General features: G+C 41.2%; 1 protein-coding gene across 2 annotated transcripts in view; it reads left to right on the top strand.

Moving 5' to 3' along the window:
- The window catches only part of LOC126475028 (UDP-glucosyltransferase 2-like), a 44,012-nt gene extending 28,360 nt beyond the window's left edge, over positions 1-15,652 (top strand). Inside the window, exons 3-4 of one of the 2 annotated variants that reach the window (XM_050102569.1) lie at positions 8,858-9,077; positions 14,986-15,652. In XM_050102569.1, coding sequence (XP_049958526.1) covers positions 8,858-9,077; positions 14,986-15,262 — 497 coding nt within the window. In that variant the 3' untranslated portion in view covers positions 15,263-15,652. The remainder of the gene's footprint in view (positions 1-8,857; positions 9,078-14,985) is intronic. The other variant, XM_050102568.1, reaches the window with a different exon arrangement.
- The last annotated feature ends 5,258 nt before the right edge of the window (positions 15,653-20,910 follow it).

Raw genomic sequence — 20,910 nt, 5'->3', positions numbered from 1 at the left:
ATTTATGTAACCCTCAAGTTTGTTGTTAAGCAAGAGCCGATGAGCAATTGCATCAGGAGACAAGATCTTGTGGACAGGATGTATCTTAAAAGCGTCATTAAGCCTTCCCAGTAGTGTCAAAGATGACACGAAATTACAATTAGCGTTGTCCACTCAGCCAGATCCGGCTACAAGTACTATGATATTTAAAACAGCAGTCTGTTTTAGCGATTACATCTGGATAATTCTCATACGAATGTTGTGATAGGCTAGAGGGCTGTTCATGTGAAACAACTGGGAATTAAACTACGATCGAAATGCGCCAGCTGTGAGGAACTGATAGAAATTCCGTCTCACGCTCACCGGGGACAACCTCTCATTGTTACTTTGGTTCCTCTCTGTCTTAAGTTGTCTCAAATTGGAAAGCTCAGTCTTCAAAAGCTTTTCGCTTTTACTGACAAAGCATCGCCTGCAGGCATATTTTAATTGTTACGAGTAGACGATACCTTTCCTATCTTTGCTTTTTATAGAATGAATGACAGTTTTGCTCGAAAGGTTCAAATGGCTCTGAGCACTATGGTACTTAACAGCTGATGTCATCAGTCCCCTAGAACTTAGAACTACTTGAACCTAACTAATCTAAGGACATCACACACATCCATGTCCGTGGCAGGATTCGAACCTGCGACCGTAGCGGGCGCGCGGTTCCAGACTGAAGCGCCTACAACAGCTCGGCCCCACCGGCCGATCTTTTGCTCGAGTTGGACGTATTCAGCACATTACAGTTGGCACTTTTTCTCCTTGTTACATTCTCATTACAACTGCTTGTCCTTTCATTTGATCAGACGCTGGAATCGAACTTGCACTACAATGATTCACTTGTTTAAACATCTTCGTGGCCTTGAGTCCTATTTTTCGGTCAATACGAAAGATTTTCTTGCACGGTTTCCTTTTGTGATTTGAAAATATATGCAATTCACAGCCTATGAAATTTGATTACAAGACACGAATATTCACAACTGGTAAAATTAGAAAAGCATCACGTACGATGGAAGAGTTTTTTTTTTTTTTAGTTTACAGTTCACTTAAGGTGGAAAAGCACGCCACTGAAGAGGTGAACCACCCAAATAATTTTCCCTGCTCTTTATTTACGACTTTCGACTTGCATATGATGCATCTGGATATTGTTCGTAACTACACTCTAGATCCAAATCATAGATACAGAAATGCGAATAAAAGTCATTGGCCTCTACTGGGTACTTCTGCTCCCAGTCGATGCACTAGTAGCGGCGACGGCGCGCCTTCGCGTGGTTAGCTTCCCCATCGAAATCCTGCAGAAGAAACACATCGGCTGAAAAAACGAATTGTGGCTGTTGCTCGTCTGATGGAGATCCGGCAGAATTGTAGAATACATTTGGCAACTATGTGACCGCCGATTTTGTTCCTGGAGAGGTTCAGAATTACCCTAGAGTAAAGTAAGTGAAATGTTTATTATTTTAAAGTAATCGCCATAACTGTTAACATTATTGTACCCATATGTGACCCTCTCCATCCAAAGTAAATCAACATCCTTGAATGCCTTTCTTCAGGACTCACAAAAGATGGGAATCGCATGGGGACATACCAGGGCTATATGGACGATGTGTCAAGACTTCCCTGTGAAACTTCTTTAGTGTACCCGAAACAGCCTTGCCAACATGTGGGTGGACAGAACCGATGCACACCTAAGTACAACCATGGCTCCGTAGGCAACCGCAAACATTTTTTCATGAAGGCACTGATCGTCTTGTCTCACAGTGGGATAAATGTTCTAACGTTTTCGGTGATTAGTGCTGATATAATAAACAAACAGTGGATTTAGGAAAAATAAGGAAACATACACTGCATTTGTAGATTTTAAAATGAGTAATGGAATAAAGTGTTTTCCATACTTACGTAGTATAGCGTCACCTACAGGATTAAAAAGATAACCTGCTCTGTTTGTGTGCAGCAAAGCGGAATACTTCGACACTGAAAGAGTGGTGCAAGAGGTTAAAACCAGGAATGGTGTGAGATAAGGCAGGGTTGTTCACAGTCAACACAATATTTGCTCTATATATGTAAGATGCGATGAGGGAAGTAAAGGAGTATCTCGACATGGAAGTGGTATGTCACGAAGAAACAGTAAGCATAATTCAGTTCGCAAATGACGGAACAGTGATCACAGACTGTATAGCGGACGGCTATGCTATGCACATACACAAAAATTAACCGAGGTACAGCTGAGGAAAAATAACTGGGCACATATGCAGGAACGCATTGTCGTTACCAGTGTTGTGTGAGTGCACCCCTTTGTTCTGAAGGGGCGGCTACCTCAGTCTGCTGCCGCCTGCTGAGGCGTCCTCTCCGTTCGTTAGAAGCAGGCTCCACAGTTGTTTATGCGCTGGTTTTCCTATTTGGTTCTCCTGTCACAGATTAATGCCTAGTTAAATAATTGGCCATATACGCATAAGTGGTTAATTCATTCGTTTGCAGACTCGCTAGCTGTACCTAAGAAGTTCTGCTTGTGATCAGTTTCAGCAGTCTAACAGCACCTCAGCTACCACTCTGTCACCAGTTGCAGCAGAGCCCCCACCACTACCACTCTACCCTCGCCCATCGAGCTGTTTGCGCAAGTGCACTCTGATGGCGTCGCACGGCAGGTGTACACGATGGATGGCTGAATATTAACTTGGACAAGAGAGTCCTAAACAGGTGTAGGTATTTTGGTCTCAAGGAAGTAGCATAGAAAAGGGGGGAAGATACTAGAAACATACAGTGGCAAAGATGTCACAAGGCAACATGACATTATATGAAAATAAACGACTGCTAAAAAAAGGGTCTCGAGACCAGAAAAATATTTTTAAAAAACTACGTTTTGGAGCCAGCTCCGGATGTATGGGAAATGTGAGTAGTGAGGCAGACAGATCTGAAAAGATCGGAAGAATGTTAAAGATCAAAGAGAATGATCGAGTAAATAATGCAGATGCACTGGAACGAGGAAAAATACGAGGTTGAAACTTTAATAGTGGCAATTTATTTACAGCCCGTACAAAATAGATACGTGTTTCAAAGTTTTACTGACCTTCAAAGTAGTCACCAGCATTGAGCATAACCCGTTGCTAGCGATGTGGAAGTCGTAGGATAACTCTTAGCACTGCCAGTTCTGTTGACATTTCGAGCAGCGCGGTCTATTGCCAGACGAATTTGTACCAGTGCTGAAGCGAATGCCGTGAAGCGTTTTCTTCAGTTTAGAAATCGAGTTAAACTTGCGAGGGCTTAAGGGGGGTGGGACGTCAAGGGGGCCGACTTGGAGCAGGAGAGTCACCACAGGACATTTTAATTTCTACTGTCTATACTTCTTTTACAAATCAATTCATAAAAATTTGTCGCCATGACCAGGAAGGATTGAGGACTCAGGATCATCGCAGTGGAAGTTGAAAAACGTATCAAAATACCTTGTTTTACGTGTGAAAGTTCATCATTTTTTCACTTATTGCTGGCTGCATTTGTTGCTATAGGTACACTTTTCTTCCTAAGTAAGAGAGATTCTTCGACGAATTTTTCATAGCATTCAAACAGTAGCTACAGGTGTACGAAACTCTAGAATTTTCCAAATCTATTAAAAAACTGTGGAAAAAATTGAGATAATTAACTATAAAACTTGTTTTTTCTAAACATGAAGTTTAAAATGTAACAGTTCATTCATTTTTTCATAAATTAAATAACTTCTAGAATTTCATACAACTGTAACTATGGTTTGTATGCTGTGCAAAAGTCATCGAAGAATCTCTCTTACTTATGAAGGAAAGTGTACCTATAGCAACAAATGCAGCCAGTAGTAAGTGAAAAAATATTGAAATTTCACATGGAAAAAAAGTGTTTTGTTACGTTTTTGAGCATCCACTGCTATGAGTATGAATCCTGAATCCTTCCTGGTCATGCTGTTAAAATTTTATGAATTTATTTGTAAAAGTGTAGACAGTGGAAATTAAAATATCCTGTGGTGCCTCTCCTGCTCCAAGTCGGCCCGTTTGACGTTCTACCCTCCTTAAGTCAGAGTAGTGCAGTAGGTGGTATAGTACTTAGCAGCCTCATTAGTCAAACAAATCAGTAACAACTAGCACTGTACATGCTTGAGCACTGTCCTGCAGAATCATGGTCAGGTCCTGCAGAAAGTGTCATCACTTCTACCTCTATGCTGTTCATTTTTGGAACACAACCTACGACCAGCTTAGAGACAGAAGTGATGACACTTTCTGCAGGACCTGACCATCATTTTGCAGGACAATGCTCAAGCACGCGCGGTGCAAGCTGTTGCTGATTTCTTTGACTGATGGGGCTGCTAAGTGCTATACCACCTACTGTACTCCCCTGGCCTAAGTCCTCGTGAGTTCAACTCGATCTCTAAACTGAAGGAAACACTTCACGGCATTCACTTGAGAACTGCTACAAATTCGTCTGGCAATAAACTGCGTCGCTCGAACTGTCAACAGAACTGGCAGTGCTAAGAGTATCCTACGACTTCCACATCGCTGGCAACGGGTTGTACACAATGCTGGTGACTACATTGAAGGTCGGCAAAGCTTCTAAAGAAGTATCTATTTTGTACGAGCTGTAAATAGTTGCCGCTATTAAAGTTCCAAACCTCGTCTTAATATAGACCATAATGATATGAAGGGACAGAACGCTGGACACAAATTACGAGCTGAGTCGTTGCTGAAATATATAGTCGAAGGGATGACGGAAGAAAAGAACCGCAGGGACAGTATGAGTACATTAGGCAGATTGTCGGATGATGTGGGATGAAGCAGGTACGCTGATATGAAAAGAAGATCTAGCATGCGACAGGAATGGAAAATCGAATCACACCGTATTCAATGTCAATAACCGAAATACCAACAATATTCTTATTCGTGAATATGGGGAGGTAAAGCGTACTTCCAGGCAGATGCTAGATCGAAATTCTGTGGGTGAATTCTATTAAAGCTCGCGATAAGTAAGCTAACACCAGCGCAAAAACGCATCCTCGTTCTGATGCTGGGCCATTCCGTCCCACCGTTCCCGAAGGGCGGCAACATCAGTTGACTGTCGCCTGCACACTTCGATTGTTCTCGGCGCTGCCTCTTCACTACACTGCGTGGCACCTTAGCGTTCGCGCACCCAACTTCCAGAAGGAGTTCCTTCTAAACAGGCTCTAGCGACTGCATGCAATACTGTTACGTTTCTGACGAAACAGGCAAACGAGGAAGCAAAATTCTCTCTAAAAACTTTGTCTGAGTGGGTCTCTGGAACCACCACCTATTTTAATCGCACGATAGAAGGAATATACAATATAAAGACGGAGAAATAGCTACAAGTACGCCACAAGTCATCACTGTTTTGGAAAAATGCGGCAGAAGAAAACGAAAATTTTGTTTTTAGGTGAAATCCTCGAACAAGCTACCAGCAACGGACACATAATTTCCACATGACATAAAGGGTGTTTCAAAAATGACCGGTATATTTGAAACGGCAATAAAAACTAAACGGGCAGCGATAGTAATACACCGTTTGTTGCAATATGCTTGGGACAACAGTACATTTTCAGGCGGACAAACTTTCGAAATTACAGTAGTTACAATTTTCAACAACAGATGGCGCTGCAAGTGATGTGAAAGATATAGAAGACAACGCAGTCTGTGGGTGCGCCATTCTGTACGTCGTCTTTCTGCTGTAAGCGTGTGCTGTTCACAACGTGCAAGTGTGCTGTAGACAGCATGGTTTATTCCTTAGAACAGAGGATTTTTCTGGTGTTGGAATTCCACCGCCTAGAACACAGTGTTGTTGCAACAAGACGAAGTTTTCAACGGAGGTTTAATGTAACCAAAGGACCGAAAAGCGATACAATAAAGGATCTGTTCGAAAAACTTCAATGGACTGGGAACGTGACGAATGAACGTGCTGGAAAGGTAGGGCGACTGCGTACGGCAACCACAGAGGGCAACGCGCAGCTAGTGCAGCAGGTGATCCAACAGCGGACTCGGGTTTCCGTTCGCCGTGTTGCAGCTGCGGTCCAAATGACGCCAACGTCCACGTATCGTCTCATGCGCCAGAGTTTACACCTCTATCCATGCAAAATTCAAATGCGGCAACCCCTCAGCGCCGCTACCATTGCTGCACGAGAGACATTCGCTAACGATATAGTGCACAGGATTGATGACGGCGATATGCATGTGGGCAGCATTTGGTTTACTGACGAAGCTTATTTTTACCTGGACGGCTTCGTCAATAAACAGAACTGGCGCATATGGGGAACCGAAAAGCCCCATGTTGCAGTCCCATCGTCCCTGCATCCTCAAAAAGTACTGGTCTGGGCCGCCATTTCTTCCAAAGGAATCATTGGCCCATTTTTCAGATCCGAAACGATTACTGCATCACGCTATCTGGACATTCTTCGTGAATTTGTGGCGGTACAAACTGCCTTAGACGACACTGCGAACACCTCGTGGTTTATGCAAGATGGTGCCCGGCCACATCGCACGGCCGACGTCTTTAATTTCCTGAATGAATACTTCGATGATCGTGTGATTGCTTTGGGCTATCCGAAACATACAGGAGGCGGCGTGGATTGGCCTCCCTATTCGCCAGACATGAACCCCTGTGACTTCTTTCTGTGGGGACACTTGAAAGACCACGTGTACCGCCAGAATCCAGAAACAATTGAACAGCTGAAGCAGTACATCTCATCTGCATGTGAAGCCATTCCGCCAAACACGTTGTCAAAGGTTTCGGGTAATTTCATTCAGAGACTACGCCATATTATTGCTACGCATGGTGGATATGTGGAAAATATCGTACTATAGAGTTTCCCAGACCGCAGCGCCATCTGTTGTTGAAAATTGTAACTACTGTACTTTCGAAAGTTTGTCTGCCTGAAAATGTACTGTTGTCCCAAGCATATTGCAACAAACGGTGTATTTCTATCGCTGCTCGTTTAGTTTTTATTGCCGTTTCAAATATACCGGTCATTTTTGAAACACCCTGTATTTTCTTTTCAGTATAGCAGTAAGCGACATTCTCCGCTATGCCACATTTTACCCATTTTTCTATGTTAATTTCTCGTGGCAGCGTGTGACTGGACTTGTATTGCTTTGGTTTATACTTTTTCAGGACTTCTTGTCTCAATCTGTGAAAATGGAGCCCTTGCAGGAACGTTCTGTCTCTCTGTCTCTCTGTCTGTCTGCTCGACAGTTAGGAACCCTTTTCCTCAGCACCGGGTAGACGTTTCAAGTTAAAATTTATGTCACATTTTAAGGTCTGTGATCCCCTGAAAGTGAAAAAATTTCAAGCTTGTAAGTCACTTCAGTCAAAAGATACGGCCATTAATGTCACATGTTTTGATACTCGAAAACTCACTCATCAAAACCTATGGGGCGCTTCCTGTTGACCTAGAACCGTGAAATTTGAGAAGAAACAAAGTTTTAGAGTATAAGGAAAAAACCCGAACATTGTTAATTTGTATTTATACAACATCAAAAAATATTGTTTTGCCATTTTTTAACTGAGTGTCAGTTTGTCTTTGAAAAAATCTGTTTTTCTGGAACAGTTTGGCGTATCCCTGTCAAATTTGTCACATTCTTAAGTATATGGTCTCTGAACTGTATAAGAAATTTAGGCTTCTAAGTCAATGCAATCAAAATATAGATCATGTACGCCACATATTTTGATACTAGCAAATCTCACTTATCAAAACCTATAGGATACTTCCCGTTGACCTAGAATCATGAAATTTGCTAAGAATCAAGGTTTGACAGTACAAGTAAAGCATAAAAAATTGAAAATTGTTAAACTGTGATTATATCACATAAAAATATCTTTTGCCATTTAAACATACGATGTATTCATCATCCGTGAAAAGCATAATGGACGAATATTATTGCACGCAAATATAAACTGGAAGTTGCAGTCATGTTTTAGTAAATACATAAAAAATATTGTAGGAGATCTTCTCCCTCTGCATATACAAACTGAAGTACACAGTTCACTTCTTTTTGCATGTCCGTGCTAGTCTGAAGAACTACTGAAGAAATTTTGATACGGTCTTGAAATTCCCAGGAACAATTCCTTGCCAGTATCGATATCGATAATAGGCAAAAATCGTTGAAATTCTCGATTTACAGGATGGATGAACTGTACAAATGCATAATTGAGTTTGTACGGAATACCCAGTGCAAGAGTCCTTTTCGCACCTGGCCAATATTTTTATGTGGATATTTATTTTTCGTTACTCTAGTGACAAACTGTTTAGTTTGAAGGCCTACATTTGTCGAATTATTGATCATACTGACATAATATGTTAACAAGATTGTTTTGAGACTCTCTAGCTGTACCTTTCCAGTTACGCAAGATAAACGTCTGTGCACAGGCTTCAGCTGTCGAGGTACAACTCCCCTGCGGCGCCTCGATGCTTTACTACTGTTCCCCACCACTACCGTTTCCCCCACCTGTATTGTGCCGTCCGGTTTACGCTGTTACAGGAAACGTCATTTATCCATGAACGGAGTCGCGTATAAGACTCTCAGAGACGTATAAATTTACTTGCACGAACTTCTGCCATAATCATATGACAGCATAATTAGAGAATTCGTCATTATGTAGTTACTGACCGTAGGTCTTCCCTTGTGCCATCCGCTAACGGAATTGGAGCAAGTGACAATAAGTTTTTGGAAGGACATTTAACCACTGTGCACCTTCCATTAAACTCCGTACACTGGCTTACAGATCACAGATGTACGTTTTAATGTAAAATTATAGAAACAAATTAGGAAAATTTTACTCCTTGTGCAGTTTCAGTAACTTTCTGTTTTCTGGCTTACAGCGCATCCTAATGTGCGCGTGTTCATCACCCAGGGCGGTCTGCAGAGCTTTAACGAGGCCGTCTACCACGCAGTTGCTCTTCTGGGGATGCCCTTCTTCTCCGACCAGCACCACAATGTGGCGAAAATGGTACATGCTGGCATCGGCATCCAGCTCAAATTCTTGGACGTCACAAAAGACACGATTTCGGACGCCATTCGGACGCTTATTGCGGATAAAAGGTAAGAACAATGTCAGTCAATCATTCTTATTATTAATAGACAATGGTGAGAAAACCGTAACTGAACGAACCCTCATATGGCGAAAGACGGGGACGCGTAGTGTACCCAGGAACATTGTCGAACTTGATCGCTTTGTGGTCCAGATACACTACGTGATCAAAAGTATCCGCACACCCCCAAAAACATATATTTTTCATATTAGGTGCATTGTGCTGCCTCTACTTCCAGGCACTCCACATCAGCGACCTCAGAAGTCATTACGCATCATGAGCGAGGAGAATGGGGCGCTCGGGACTTACGGACTTCGAACGTGGTCAGGTGATTGGGTGTCACTTGTGTCATACGTCTGTATGCGAGCTTTCCACACTCCTAAACATCCCTAGGTCCGCTGTTTCCGATGTGACAGTGAAGTGGAAACGTGAAGGGACACGTGCAGCACAAAAGTGTACAGGCCGATCTCGGCCGCCGACAGTCGAAGAGGGTCGTAATGTGTAATAGGCAGACATCTATCCATACCATCACACAGGAATTACAGACAGCATCAGAATCCACTGCAAGTTCTAAAACAGTTAGGCGGGAAGTGAGAAAACTTGGATTTCACGGTCAAGCGGCTGATCATAAGCCGTACATCACGCTGGTAAATGCCAGACGCCTCGCTTTGTGTAAGGAGAGTAAAAACATAGGACGATTTTTATTAAGCGAAGAGCCTCGTCTTGTTATGATGCACAGATACACTAATATCCATGTCGTCAGCTAATGGTTTAAAACAACATGGAAACTCTTGAGGGCGAAAATAGTTTTTAGAGGAAGTTGCTATCAATGATGTGTAAAGAGAAAGAGAGAAATAATTTTCTTGAAACCGAATTACCCACTGTAATCGAAGAGAGCTATAAACCTTTGTGGAAATATGGCTTAGACCGAAGCCATTTAAAATGAGAGGTAGGAGGCCATAAGGTCTTTGCTCAGTGAACAAGTCAACAGCATCCAGTCATTTAACTACTGTATATTGGCGTAAATGAAAAGTAACACAGAAATAGACTGGTTAAAATCCATTTGTTGTTGTTAGAGACAATAACACAATATACAAAAGAATTTTAGGATCTCAGAAGGTTTCCCATTTTCTTTCCGTGCCACAAACGCTCTAAAATTTACTTTTAACCATATGTAGTCTTACTTAGTCTGCGCATATTATATCTTATTTGCTATTAACAAGTTTCATGCTTCCTTAAACAACGACAGTGAATACAGCTTACAAATTGCAATTACAGAGATATATGAAATGTGAATCCAAGACAAATGATAATGAATTAGCGTAAACCACAAGAACTTATCTGTAGCTACTTCCACACTCTACAAACTAGTGTAAAGCGCGCGGTACAGGCTTCTTACCATTAAGTCACATATTAGGGTTTCTTCTTGTGGCATTCATGAGTGTACTGCAGAAGAATTGATCTGTTAAATGTTTCTTTGCTCTTGAATTCGCAGTTAATGAGAGAGCAATACCTACGGCGCTATAGAATATATCTAGATTCTCCACTTAAGATTGGTCGTTGAGATTTCCAAGGTGCTTTCAAGGCCGGATTGACGTCTACCCTCATACATCTGCCAGTTTATTTGTTTCAGCATTTTCTTCGCGATTCCTCGTGGGCCAAATAAACGTGTGAGCATTCGTGCTATTCTTTCAGAGCATTTTCAGTATCTATTATTATATGCAGTTTGAATCCCGCAAATTCGTTCACCATCTTAGCGTGGGTAACAGTCTCCCTACAGACTTTATGTCAACAGTGTCACATCAATGATATTTGAAATGTGAATCCAAGACAAATGAGATTGGATTAGCGTAAACCACAAGAAATGCCACCTGAAATAGAGACAGTTGAAGGTAAGTGATCGTTCCATTTCATATCCCTACAAACTGTTACACACAGCCTTTTATATAGTTGCCTGATTCTAAATGTGACTCATTGATGTTGTAATCATAGGCTGTTAGGTTTTTCTGTTTATGAAGCATACAATTTTAGATTTATGAAATTTTTAAAGAAAGTTCCCAACTTTGCACTACTTTGTAAACGTTTGATGATCTAGTTACATCTGTATGCAGCCTTCTTTAGACTTCATAACAGCTAGCTGCATCATCTGAATATGTTCTGAGGTTACTATTAATATTACCTTCCAGGTCATTTATTTGTAACATGTACAGACAAGTGTTTCAACACCGCTTCCTGAGACACACCTAACTTTTTCGAAGGTAAGATTATAAAGGTGTACATAAAAGCACAGATCGCACAGACAACCGAGAGAAGACGTCACTGAAAGGAAAATAAACAGGAAGATAAATAATATGAAAGACAAGGGAAAAAGTTTAACTGAAAACAAAAACACAAAGAAAGGACGCAAATTTAAAAATATAGGTACATTTTATTTAACCATATGTCATAGTGTGTGTGAGTAGCTGTGTTCATAATAGGCTGAAGATTCCTTGGCTTACCCCATCGGGCGGTGGCTTTCCGGGTTTCGCTTAATAGGTCAGGAGTCCACTACACACAAGAAGCGGCTACACAGGTAGCTGGGGCTGTGTGGAAGGGACTGCGCGGTTTTTTAAGTTAGAGGGTCTCAGGAAACCACAGAAAGGGCGTCCGTCTAAAAGGGGGCAGGTAAAGCACAGTAAGGTAGTTGTAGAAACAATCGGTATTGTAATTGTAAACTGTCATAGCTGTGTTGGGAAACAAGCCCTAATAGAAAGCACGGAAGATCAAATAGTTATAGGTACGTAAAGCTGGCTAAAGCCGGAAATTAAGTTCAGCCGCATTTTTTTCAAACAATTTAACGGTGTTCAGAAAGGACAGATTAAAACACAGTTGATGGTGGAGTATTTGTTGCTCTCAGAAGTAGCTTACCTGAAATTGAAGTAGATAGTTCCTGCGAAATATATGGGTAGAGGCTATACTTGACAATCGGGCTAAACTATTAATTGGATCGTTTAACCGACCCCCCCCCCCCTCCTCCTCCCCCCGACTCAGAACATATAACTGCCGAACAGTTCAAAGAAAAATGGAGTGTCATTTCAAATAGGTACCCCACTCATACAATTGTAGTCATTGGTGACTTCAATCTACCCTCGACATGCTGGAAAAATTATACGTGTAAAGCCGGCGGCAGGCATAAAACGTCATCCGAAATTGCACTGCATGCTTTCTCAGAAAATTACTTTGTACAATTAGTTCATGAGTCCACTCGAAGTGTAAATGGTTGCGAAAGCCTAGTTGACCTCTTAGCAACAAATAATCCTGGACAACTAGGGAGTATCATGACAAATACAGGGATTAGCGACCACAAGGCAGTTGCTGCTAGGCTGAATACCGTAACACCTACAACCATCAAAAAGAAACGCAATGTGTGGTGTCACCGCCAGACACCATACTTGCTAGGTGGTAGCCTTTAAATCGGCCACGGTCCGTTAGTATACGTCGGACCCGCGTGTCGCCACTGTCAGTGATTGCAGACCGAGCGCCGCCACACGGCAGGTCTAGAGAGACTTCCTAGCACTCGCCCCAGTTGTACAGCCGACTTTGCTAGCGATGGTTCACTGACAAACTACGCTCTCATTTGCCGAGACGAAAGTTAGCATAGCCTTCAGCTACGTCATTTGCTACGACCTAGCAAGGCGCCATTATCAATTGCTATTTATCTTGTGATGCATGTACCGTCAGACCGATGTTCACCAATTATGGATTAAAGTTAAGTATTCCAACAGATACGTACTATTTTTGCTAGTCTCATATCCCTGACCTGTTCCAGACCTCACGCCAGCCTGCGTGAGCTTAAACGCGTGCCTTTCGGCTTCCTCTCATAGTGGATTGGCGCTCTTGCCAGTCCACAACACAATGTACATCTATTTAAAAAAGATGATAAATATGCTCTTAACGCCTTTTTAAGAGACAGTCTCCACTCCTTCCGATCTGATCATGAAAGCGTAGAAAAGATGTGGAATGATGTCGAAGAGATCGGCGGCAATTGAGAGATATATACCACATAAATTAATAGGTAATAGCACTGATCCCCCATGGTACTACAAAACGGGTCAGATCGCTGTTGCAGAATCAACGAAAAAAGAATGCCAAATGTGGTGTCACCGACAGACACCACACTTGCTAGGTGGTAGCCTTTAAATCGGCCGCAGTCCGTTAGTATACGGCGGACCCGCGTGTCGCCACTGTCAGTGATTGCAGACCGAGCGCCACCACACGGCAGGTCTAGAGAGACGTACTAGCACTCGCCCCAGTTGTACAGCCGACTTTGCAAGGAACGGTTCACTGACAAATACGCTCTCATTTGCCGAGACGATAGTTAGCATAGCCTTCAGCTACGTCATTTGCTACGACCTAGCAAGGCGCCGTATTCAACTGATATTGAGATTCTATTAATGTATCATCAAGAGCGATGTTCTACAAATGCGGAATGAAGTTAAGTATTTCAGAAGCTACGTACTTTTCTTTATAGCATTCATTACGTATCCTGTTTCAGACCTCACGCCAACCTGCGTGAGTTTAAGCGCGTGCCTTTCGGCTTCCTCTCATTGTGTCTAGGCTGTCTTGTCTAGACACAACACCAAATTTAAAAGAACGCAAAATTGTCAAGACTGGCAAAGTTTTGCGTAAGTTCGAAATATAGCACGTACTTCTATGCGAGATGATTATAATAATTTCCACGAGGAAACTCTGTCTCGGAATCTGGTAGAAAACCCAAAGAGGTTCTGGTCATACGTAAAGCACACCAGTGGCAAGACGCAATCAATACATTCACTGTGCGATAATAACGGTGAAGTCACAGACAGTGCCACTAAAGCAGAGTTATTAAACACTGTTTTCCGAAACACCTTCACGAAAGAAGACGCAGTAAATATTCCTGAAGTCCAATCAAGAACTGCCAAGATGAGAAACATAGAAGCAGATATCCTCGGTGTAGCAAAGCTGCTTAAATCACTTAATAAAGTCAAGGCCTTCGGTCCAATTTGTATACCAGTCAGGTTCCTTTCAGAGTATGCCGATACAATAGCTCCATATTTAGCAATTATATACAACAGCTCGCTCACACAAAGCTCCGTACCTAAAGACTGGAGAATGCTCAAGTCACACCAAAAAAGGGAAATAGGAGTAATCCGCTGAATTACAGGCCCACATCACTAACGTCGATTTGCAGTAGGGTTTGGGAACATATACTGTGTTCCAACATTATGCATTACCTCGAAGAAAACGATTTATTGACACATAGTCAGCACGGATTCAGAAAACATCGTTCTTGTGAAACACAACTAGCTCTTTATACCCATGAAGTAATGAGTGCTATCGACAGGGGATGTCAAACTGATTCCATATTTTTAGATTTCCGGAAGGTTTTCGACACCGTTCCTCACAGGCGTCTTCTAACTAAACTGCTTGCCTATGGAATATCGCCTCAGGTGTGCGACTGGATTCGTCATTTCCTGTCAGAACAGACGGAAAGTCATAGAGTAAAACAGAAGTATTTTCCGGCGTTTCCCAAGGAAGTGTAATAGGCCCACTATTGTTCCTGGTCTATATTAACGACATAGGAGACAATCTGAGTAGCTCTCTTAGATTGTTTGCTGATGATGCAGTCATTCACCGTCTTGTAAAGTCATTAGATGACCAAAACGAATTACAAAATTATTTAGATAAGATATCTGTGTGGTGCGAAAAGTGGCAGTTGACCATGAATAAAGAAAAGTGTGAAGTTATTCAGATGAGTACTAAAGTAATCCGCTAAATTTCGATTACGTGATAAGCTACACAAATGTGAAGGCTGTAAATTCAACTAAATACTTAGTGATTACAATTACAAATAACCTACATTGGAAATAAACCATCATCACCATTCTTTCTGTCTACAGGATAAGCGAGAACATGAAGCAGCTGACAGCAGTTTATCGCGAACATAAGGAAGAGACCCTTCCTAAGGCCATATGGTGGATTGAGTACGTACTTCGCCACAACGGAGCACCACATCTGCGCAGTGCAGCTAAAGATCTTACCTGGTACCAGTACTTGCTGCTAGATGTCATTGCCTTCGTTCTGGCCGTTGTAGTGACCTTCTGTATAGCTCTCTACAGCATTGCTAGGTTTCTCATCTCCAAACTATTTAAATCAAAGAAACTGAAACGAAACTGAGAATCTAAACTTCTGTGATGTAAGAGACTCTCTACGTATTAATTTATTGAGAAATATGTTAAGTGAAGTGGAGGATTAGATACATGCACATTGATTTGTAAGATCATTGTCTAGACTGTAGTATAAAATACAGGACACACAACTTTAACGTGTAATATGTTACGTTACAGATGGAAACAAAACTGTCGTTACTGTAACGCAAGGTACAGTTTTAGTGTAAAAAAAAAGAAGCTTTTCAGAAATGTGACACACAAGCACTGCTTTCAGTTGGTTTTTTTATGTATGTCATTTTTTACGCAGCATTTTACCACAAAATACAACATTCTTCATCCTTTTCAGGATAGTCGTGTTAATAAGTTAAGAGTTTTGATGTCAGCCTAACATTTTACACTTCTGTGCATTCGTTTGTTGCCATATGTTCACAAACAGGTTTAATATAGTACTAAAGAAACTATGGAGAATCTATAAATTTATTAAATAATGCTGTACAGAATTCTCCGAAACATATATGGATTTTCTTCATATTCGTTTCAGATTCGTAAAATCCCTTGCACACTAAAAGCACTCACTTATTCCATTAATAATTTATTAACCGGTAATCTAAGATCATCTGTGAATTACGTGTAAATATACTACATAAGAATGAGACTAAAGGCAACTGCAGAAAACCGTTCAGACTGCCGTAAATAGGAACGAGAGTAGCTTGATATACGTGATACCTATTGCATCTTCGCGTCTAGTACAACACACAAGTGTCAAATCGTTTTCGTGATTCATAATTCATACATGGTATCAACAGACTTTCACGCGGTACCTTTTCAATTCAAGAAAGAGTTGTACTGTGTATAAACCATTTTACTATATATGAATCATATTTTCATTCACACACCATAAGGAGCTTTAGGGGAATGTTGAAATGACAATGAAGTTATCACAGCACCAACTTTTTTTCAAATCTAAATCTTTATTACAAATGTAGACAACATCCTACACTTCGACTAAAGCTGTTTTCTTCTCTTTTGCATTCTAACAAAGTGCTGATTGGTTGGTTGATTTGGGGAAGGGGACCAAACAGCGATCTCGTCGGTCCCACCGGATTAGGGAAGTATAGGGAAGGAAGTCGACCGTGCCTTTCAAAGGAGGCATCCCGGCATTTGCGTGAAGCGATTTAAGAAAGTCATGGAAAACGTAAATCAGAATGGACGGACGGAGGTTTGAACCGTCCACCTCCATTGCTGTGGTAACTACTGCGCCACCTCGCTCGGTAGCAAAGTGTGTGAAAGGACCTACATCGGTCAATAGAAGAAGTTGATGGACATTATATATATCGCAAAAAAAAAAAAAAAAAAGTCGGAGAACGGCGAGAGATACGTTTTAATGTCAAGTTTGCCCATAAGTTTTATGTTCAAAGCATTATTTTTCTTCTGGTTACATTTAAATTACGGCTGTAACGTAAAGCTGTGCTGATAACTGTTTCCATCATCTTCTCTTCCTTTTTCTATCCTCCGACATATTTACCATTCGGCTGTAACAATTATATCCCTCCCTTGTCAATTTGTACACATTACGTTTCAGTGGTAGATTCCATTCGTAAATCTGACTGGTCTGTGGGGAGTAGCGTATCCCCAGTTGGTTTTGTCCAGACATATTTTTCGCGCTATTTTTGTCACTTGAGTGTTCACTGTATTGCGTTTACGGCCACCCATCTCCAGAATTTCATTACCTTTTTATCCCTATACTTCAGGTTTCACGTTCTCGTAACTCCAACATTAGCTCTACAGAGGAAGAAGTAACTGGTATCTTGTATATCACATTTCCGTACCTCTCTTCAGTTCTTGATTTGGGAGTTTTATTCCAACTGTGGCATCTGCGAAACAAAATTTTATAAGTGGTGTCAACTAAAAACACTTGCAATACGGCGGCCGAACCCCGAAGGGGATATCCCGGCCAATAAATGCCATACGATGATTTCATTTCATTTATCACGCTCCAGCAAAAATGTAATGTTGATGCATTAAGTTGTTCTGAAAGCGGTGCTGATATTCAAGACCATAAAAGTGGGTTAAAAGCTGTGAGGTATCTGGGGAAGTTATCCTTGCCTTACTGAGCAACTGTTTCACCAGGTATCCAGTCTAGTTTACCAAACTGTCAACCAGATTAACATTAATTATAATCTTTTAATAGCCATCTTACAACAACCGGTGATATATAGATATATATTGTAAGTAGGCTGTTTAGGTTTTTTTATTGGTAACGCCACCTCTGTATGAAAATCACTGGCTGTGATGTGTGCAGTCTGTGGCTGCTTTGCATTGTTGTAATACTCGGCATTGTAGTGTTAGGCAGCTGGCTGTGAACAGCGCATAGCGTTGCGCAGTTGGAAGTGAGCCGCCAGCAGTGGTGGATGTGAGGAGAGAGATGGCGGAGTTTTGAAATTTGTCATGAACTGCTATATTTATATATGATGATATCAAGGTAATACATTGTTTGTTCTCTATTAATATCTTTGATTTGCTAACTATCCCTATCAGTAGTTAGTGCCTTCCATAGTTTGAATCTTTTATTTAGCTGGCAGTAGTGGCGCTCGCTGTATTGCAGTAGCTTGAGCAGTGAAGATTTTTGTGAGGTAAGTGATTTGTGAAAGGTATAGTTTAATGTTAGTCAGGGCCATTCTTTTGTAGGGAATTTTGAAAGTCAGATTGCGTTGCGCTAACAAAATATTGTGTGTCAGTTTAAGCACAGTCATGTATAATTGTTCAAAAGGGGACGTTTCATATGGCGACCCTGCCAGGATACCTCACTGGAATCTTCTGATTTTTTCCTGTAGTTTGTGTAATTAGTGTAGCTATTGTTTATTGCTAGCGCGTAATTGTAGAGAAAATCTCCTTTGTAGTTGCAATCTTTCATTGTTGTACAGTAAAACAGTTGTGGCATGCATGTAGATTTGCACCAAGTATTTCGCAGCTGCAATTAACTAGATATTATTTTCAGTGCTATGTTAATGTGTTCTCTTATTTTTGATCTTCAAATTGTGTTTTTCTGTGTTGTCGTGTGAAATACTGTGACAATAATGGCGTGTGAAAAACGTAATACTAGGCTCCAAAGTAAACTGAGAAATGACAGTGAAAATGAAAGCAGTGTGTTAGCGCCACTGAGTAATGAATTAACTGATGTTCAAAGTAGTAATTTGGTAATTGTGCATAGGGAAATGGAGCGGGCTGCAAACAATGGTGTAGACATTGAAACAGGTAGTGAACAGGGAAGCATTATCGATCGATCGGTCGGCAACAGCTCGCCTCAGGAATCCGAAATGACAGGACACAATTTCGCAAATACTGTAGATTCAGGTTTTGGGTCATCACCGTTTTCTCAAATAAGTCAAGACACATTTTATGCTTGTCAAAATGTGAATGTTGCCGGTGCAAATGCACTGCCGAAAAGCATGGAGAAACAGATTCCAGACACTAATACATTATTATTGCAATTAATGCAACAAATGGGACAAAATCAGAGACAAATGGGACAAAATCTTAAAAAGTTAGACACAATGGTACAACACCAGAGACAAACACAGCAACAGTTAGACACAATGGAACAAAATCTTCAAAAGTTAGACACCACACTTGAACAAACACGTGAAGATTTAACTACTGAGTTACATAACATTGAATCGAAATGTCAAAAACTCTGTAATGACGTAAAAACACAAATTTGTGAGCATTTTCAACCTATTTTTTCGAGGCATGAAAATGCATTACAGAATCACGAAGCAGCCATAAAAGAACTGCAAGCCATTGTTCATGAAAATCATGAGACCTTGTGGGCTAAAATTGACTCAGTTGCATCTACCGATTCGGTTACGCAACTTGCAATAACTCAGGAAAACTTAAAGGACACAGTAGATTCGATTTCAACACAAATGGACACTCTGAAACTTGGTTCAGAAAAACATACTGAGGAAATGTGTTCACTATCGGAGAAAGTAGCCGAACTTTCGGATCAGGTCACTAACTTATCTACAAAGGTAGATGATGATCTGAATGACACAAGACCTGTAGCCTTCACTGACACAGAAGAGTATGAACAAATTAGAAAATTCAAACAGAATCAAAATCAAATCAATACACAGTACAAAAGAGAAATCCGGGAAGTACAAAATCAGCTGACACAGGTAATACAAGAATTACGTATTTCAGAGGACACTCGCGCCCCAATACGGGAAGAGGGACATAGAAATACGGAACAGCCACAAAATAATAACACAGAGCATTTCGGAAGTTATGAAAGAAATTGGCAATGTGCACCGAATTTTGAGATGGAACGGCCAACACGACCTAACAATGACCGATATGCGACTCGCCGACATGATGATTTTGACTATAAGCTGTTCATTACTACACGTAAATTCAAAACATTTAAGAATTCTGGCTACGACATTCATCCACAAGCATGGCTCCATCAATTCTCGCATTATTCTCCTCCCAACTGGTCGTTAGAACACAGATTAGAATTTATGTGTGGTTACTTGGAGAATGAACCAGCTCTAAGAATGCGATCGGTAATTCACGATTGCCACAGTGAAGGAGAGTTTTACCATGCCTTCCTCTCAGCATATTGGTCTCAAGCCACACAAGACCGAGTAAAACATAGCATCATAATGATGAAACGTTTCGAACAATCTGAATTTTCCAGTCTTATGAAATATTTTGAAGACATGTTACATAAGAATCAGTATCTTTCAAACCCATACAGCCCCTCAGAACTCATCCGCATTTGCTTAATCAAACTGCCTGAACATTTACGACATATTATTTTGGCAGGACGTTGCAAAGACGACATTGAAGCATTTCAGGAACTCTTACAGGAATTAGAAATTGACACTGACAATCGCGGAACGCGAAACCAGGAACACAACAATTACAGGTCACATCCGTCGCAATTCCGCGATGAAAGAAGTAATAACTTGACACGACAAGGCTATTCTCACAACACGAATCGTGACCAAAACAGACACCACCCGTATGACAACCGTTGGCAGAGTAGTAATAACTACAGGGAAAGATCACCTCTCCGTGGTAATGACTATCACAGAGACAATAAGAGAAACAGACAATATGGGAACCAAAATAAATACTATCAAGGAAGACAGAATAACTTTAGACGCAACGGACCAGCGCGCAGTTACGATTCAGGGAGAAATTCTCCACCACGTGACCGACAAGAAAGAAACTTGGAATCTACCGACATGACGACAGACGATATGATCGTAACGACAGACCTGAATTGCATCAGAACTGGCGGGATTCAAACAGAGCAGGGCCCTCTCGTCACGGTGAATTCGTAGAAGTTAGGTCTCCAAATCCCAATAACGACGCGCGCCAACAAAGAGACAATAGGCAATGACTCACACCGCTGGCAGCAACAAAACGTACTTATGAAACTGATGACGCAGCTGCCGTAGCTAGTAATTACGTAAAAATGGAAGACATTAGGGACATCTTACTCCAGGAACACGACGTAAAACTTAACAAAATTGCATATCCTGTGATTCACATTACTGTAAATGACGTAAAACTTACGGCAGTACTTGACTCTGGCAGTCCCATCTCAGTAATTAGTGAAACAGCCTTTAGCAAATGCAACAAATC

Source organism: Schistocerca serialis, chromosome 4 (assembly GCF_023864345.2).
Source record: "Schistocerca serialis cubense isolate TAMUIC-IGC-003099 chromosome 4, iqSchSeri2.2, whole genome shotgun sequence".
Taxonomy (NCBI): Eukaryota; Metazoa; Arthropoda; class Insecta; order Orthoptera; family Acrididae; genus Schistocerca; species Schistocerca serialis.
The sequence above is the reverse complement of the archived record's forward strand: the minus strand, read 5'-3'. Positions and strand labels throughout refer to the sequence as shown.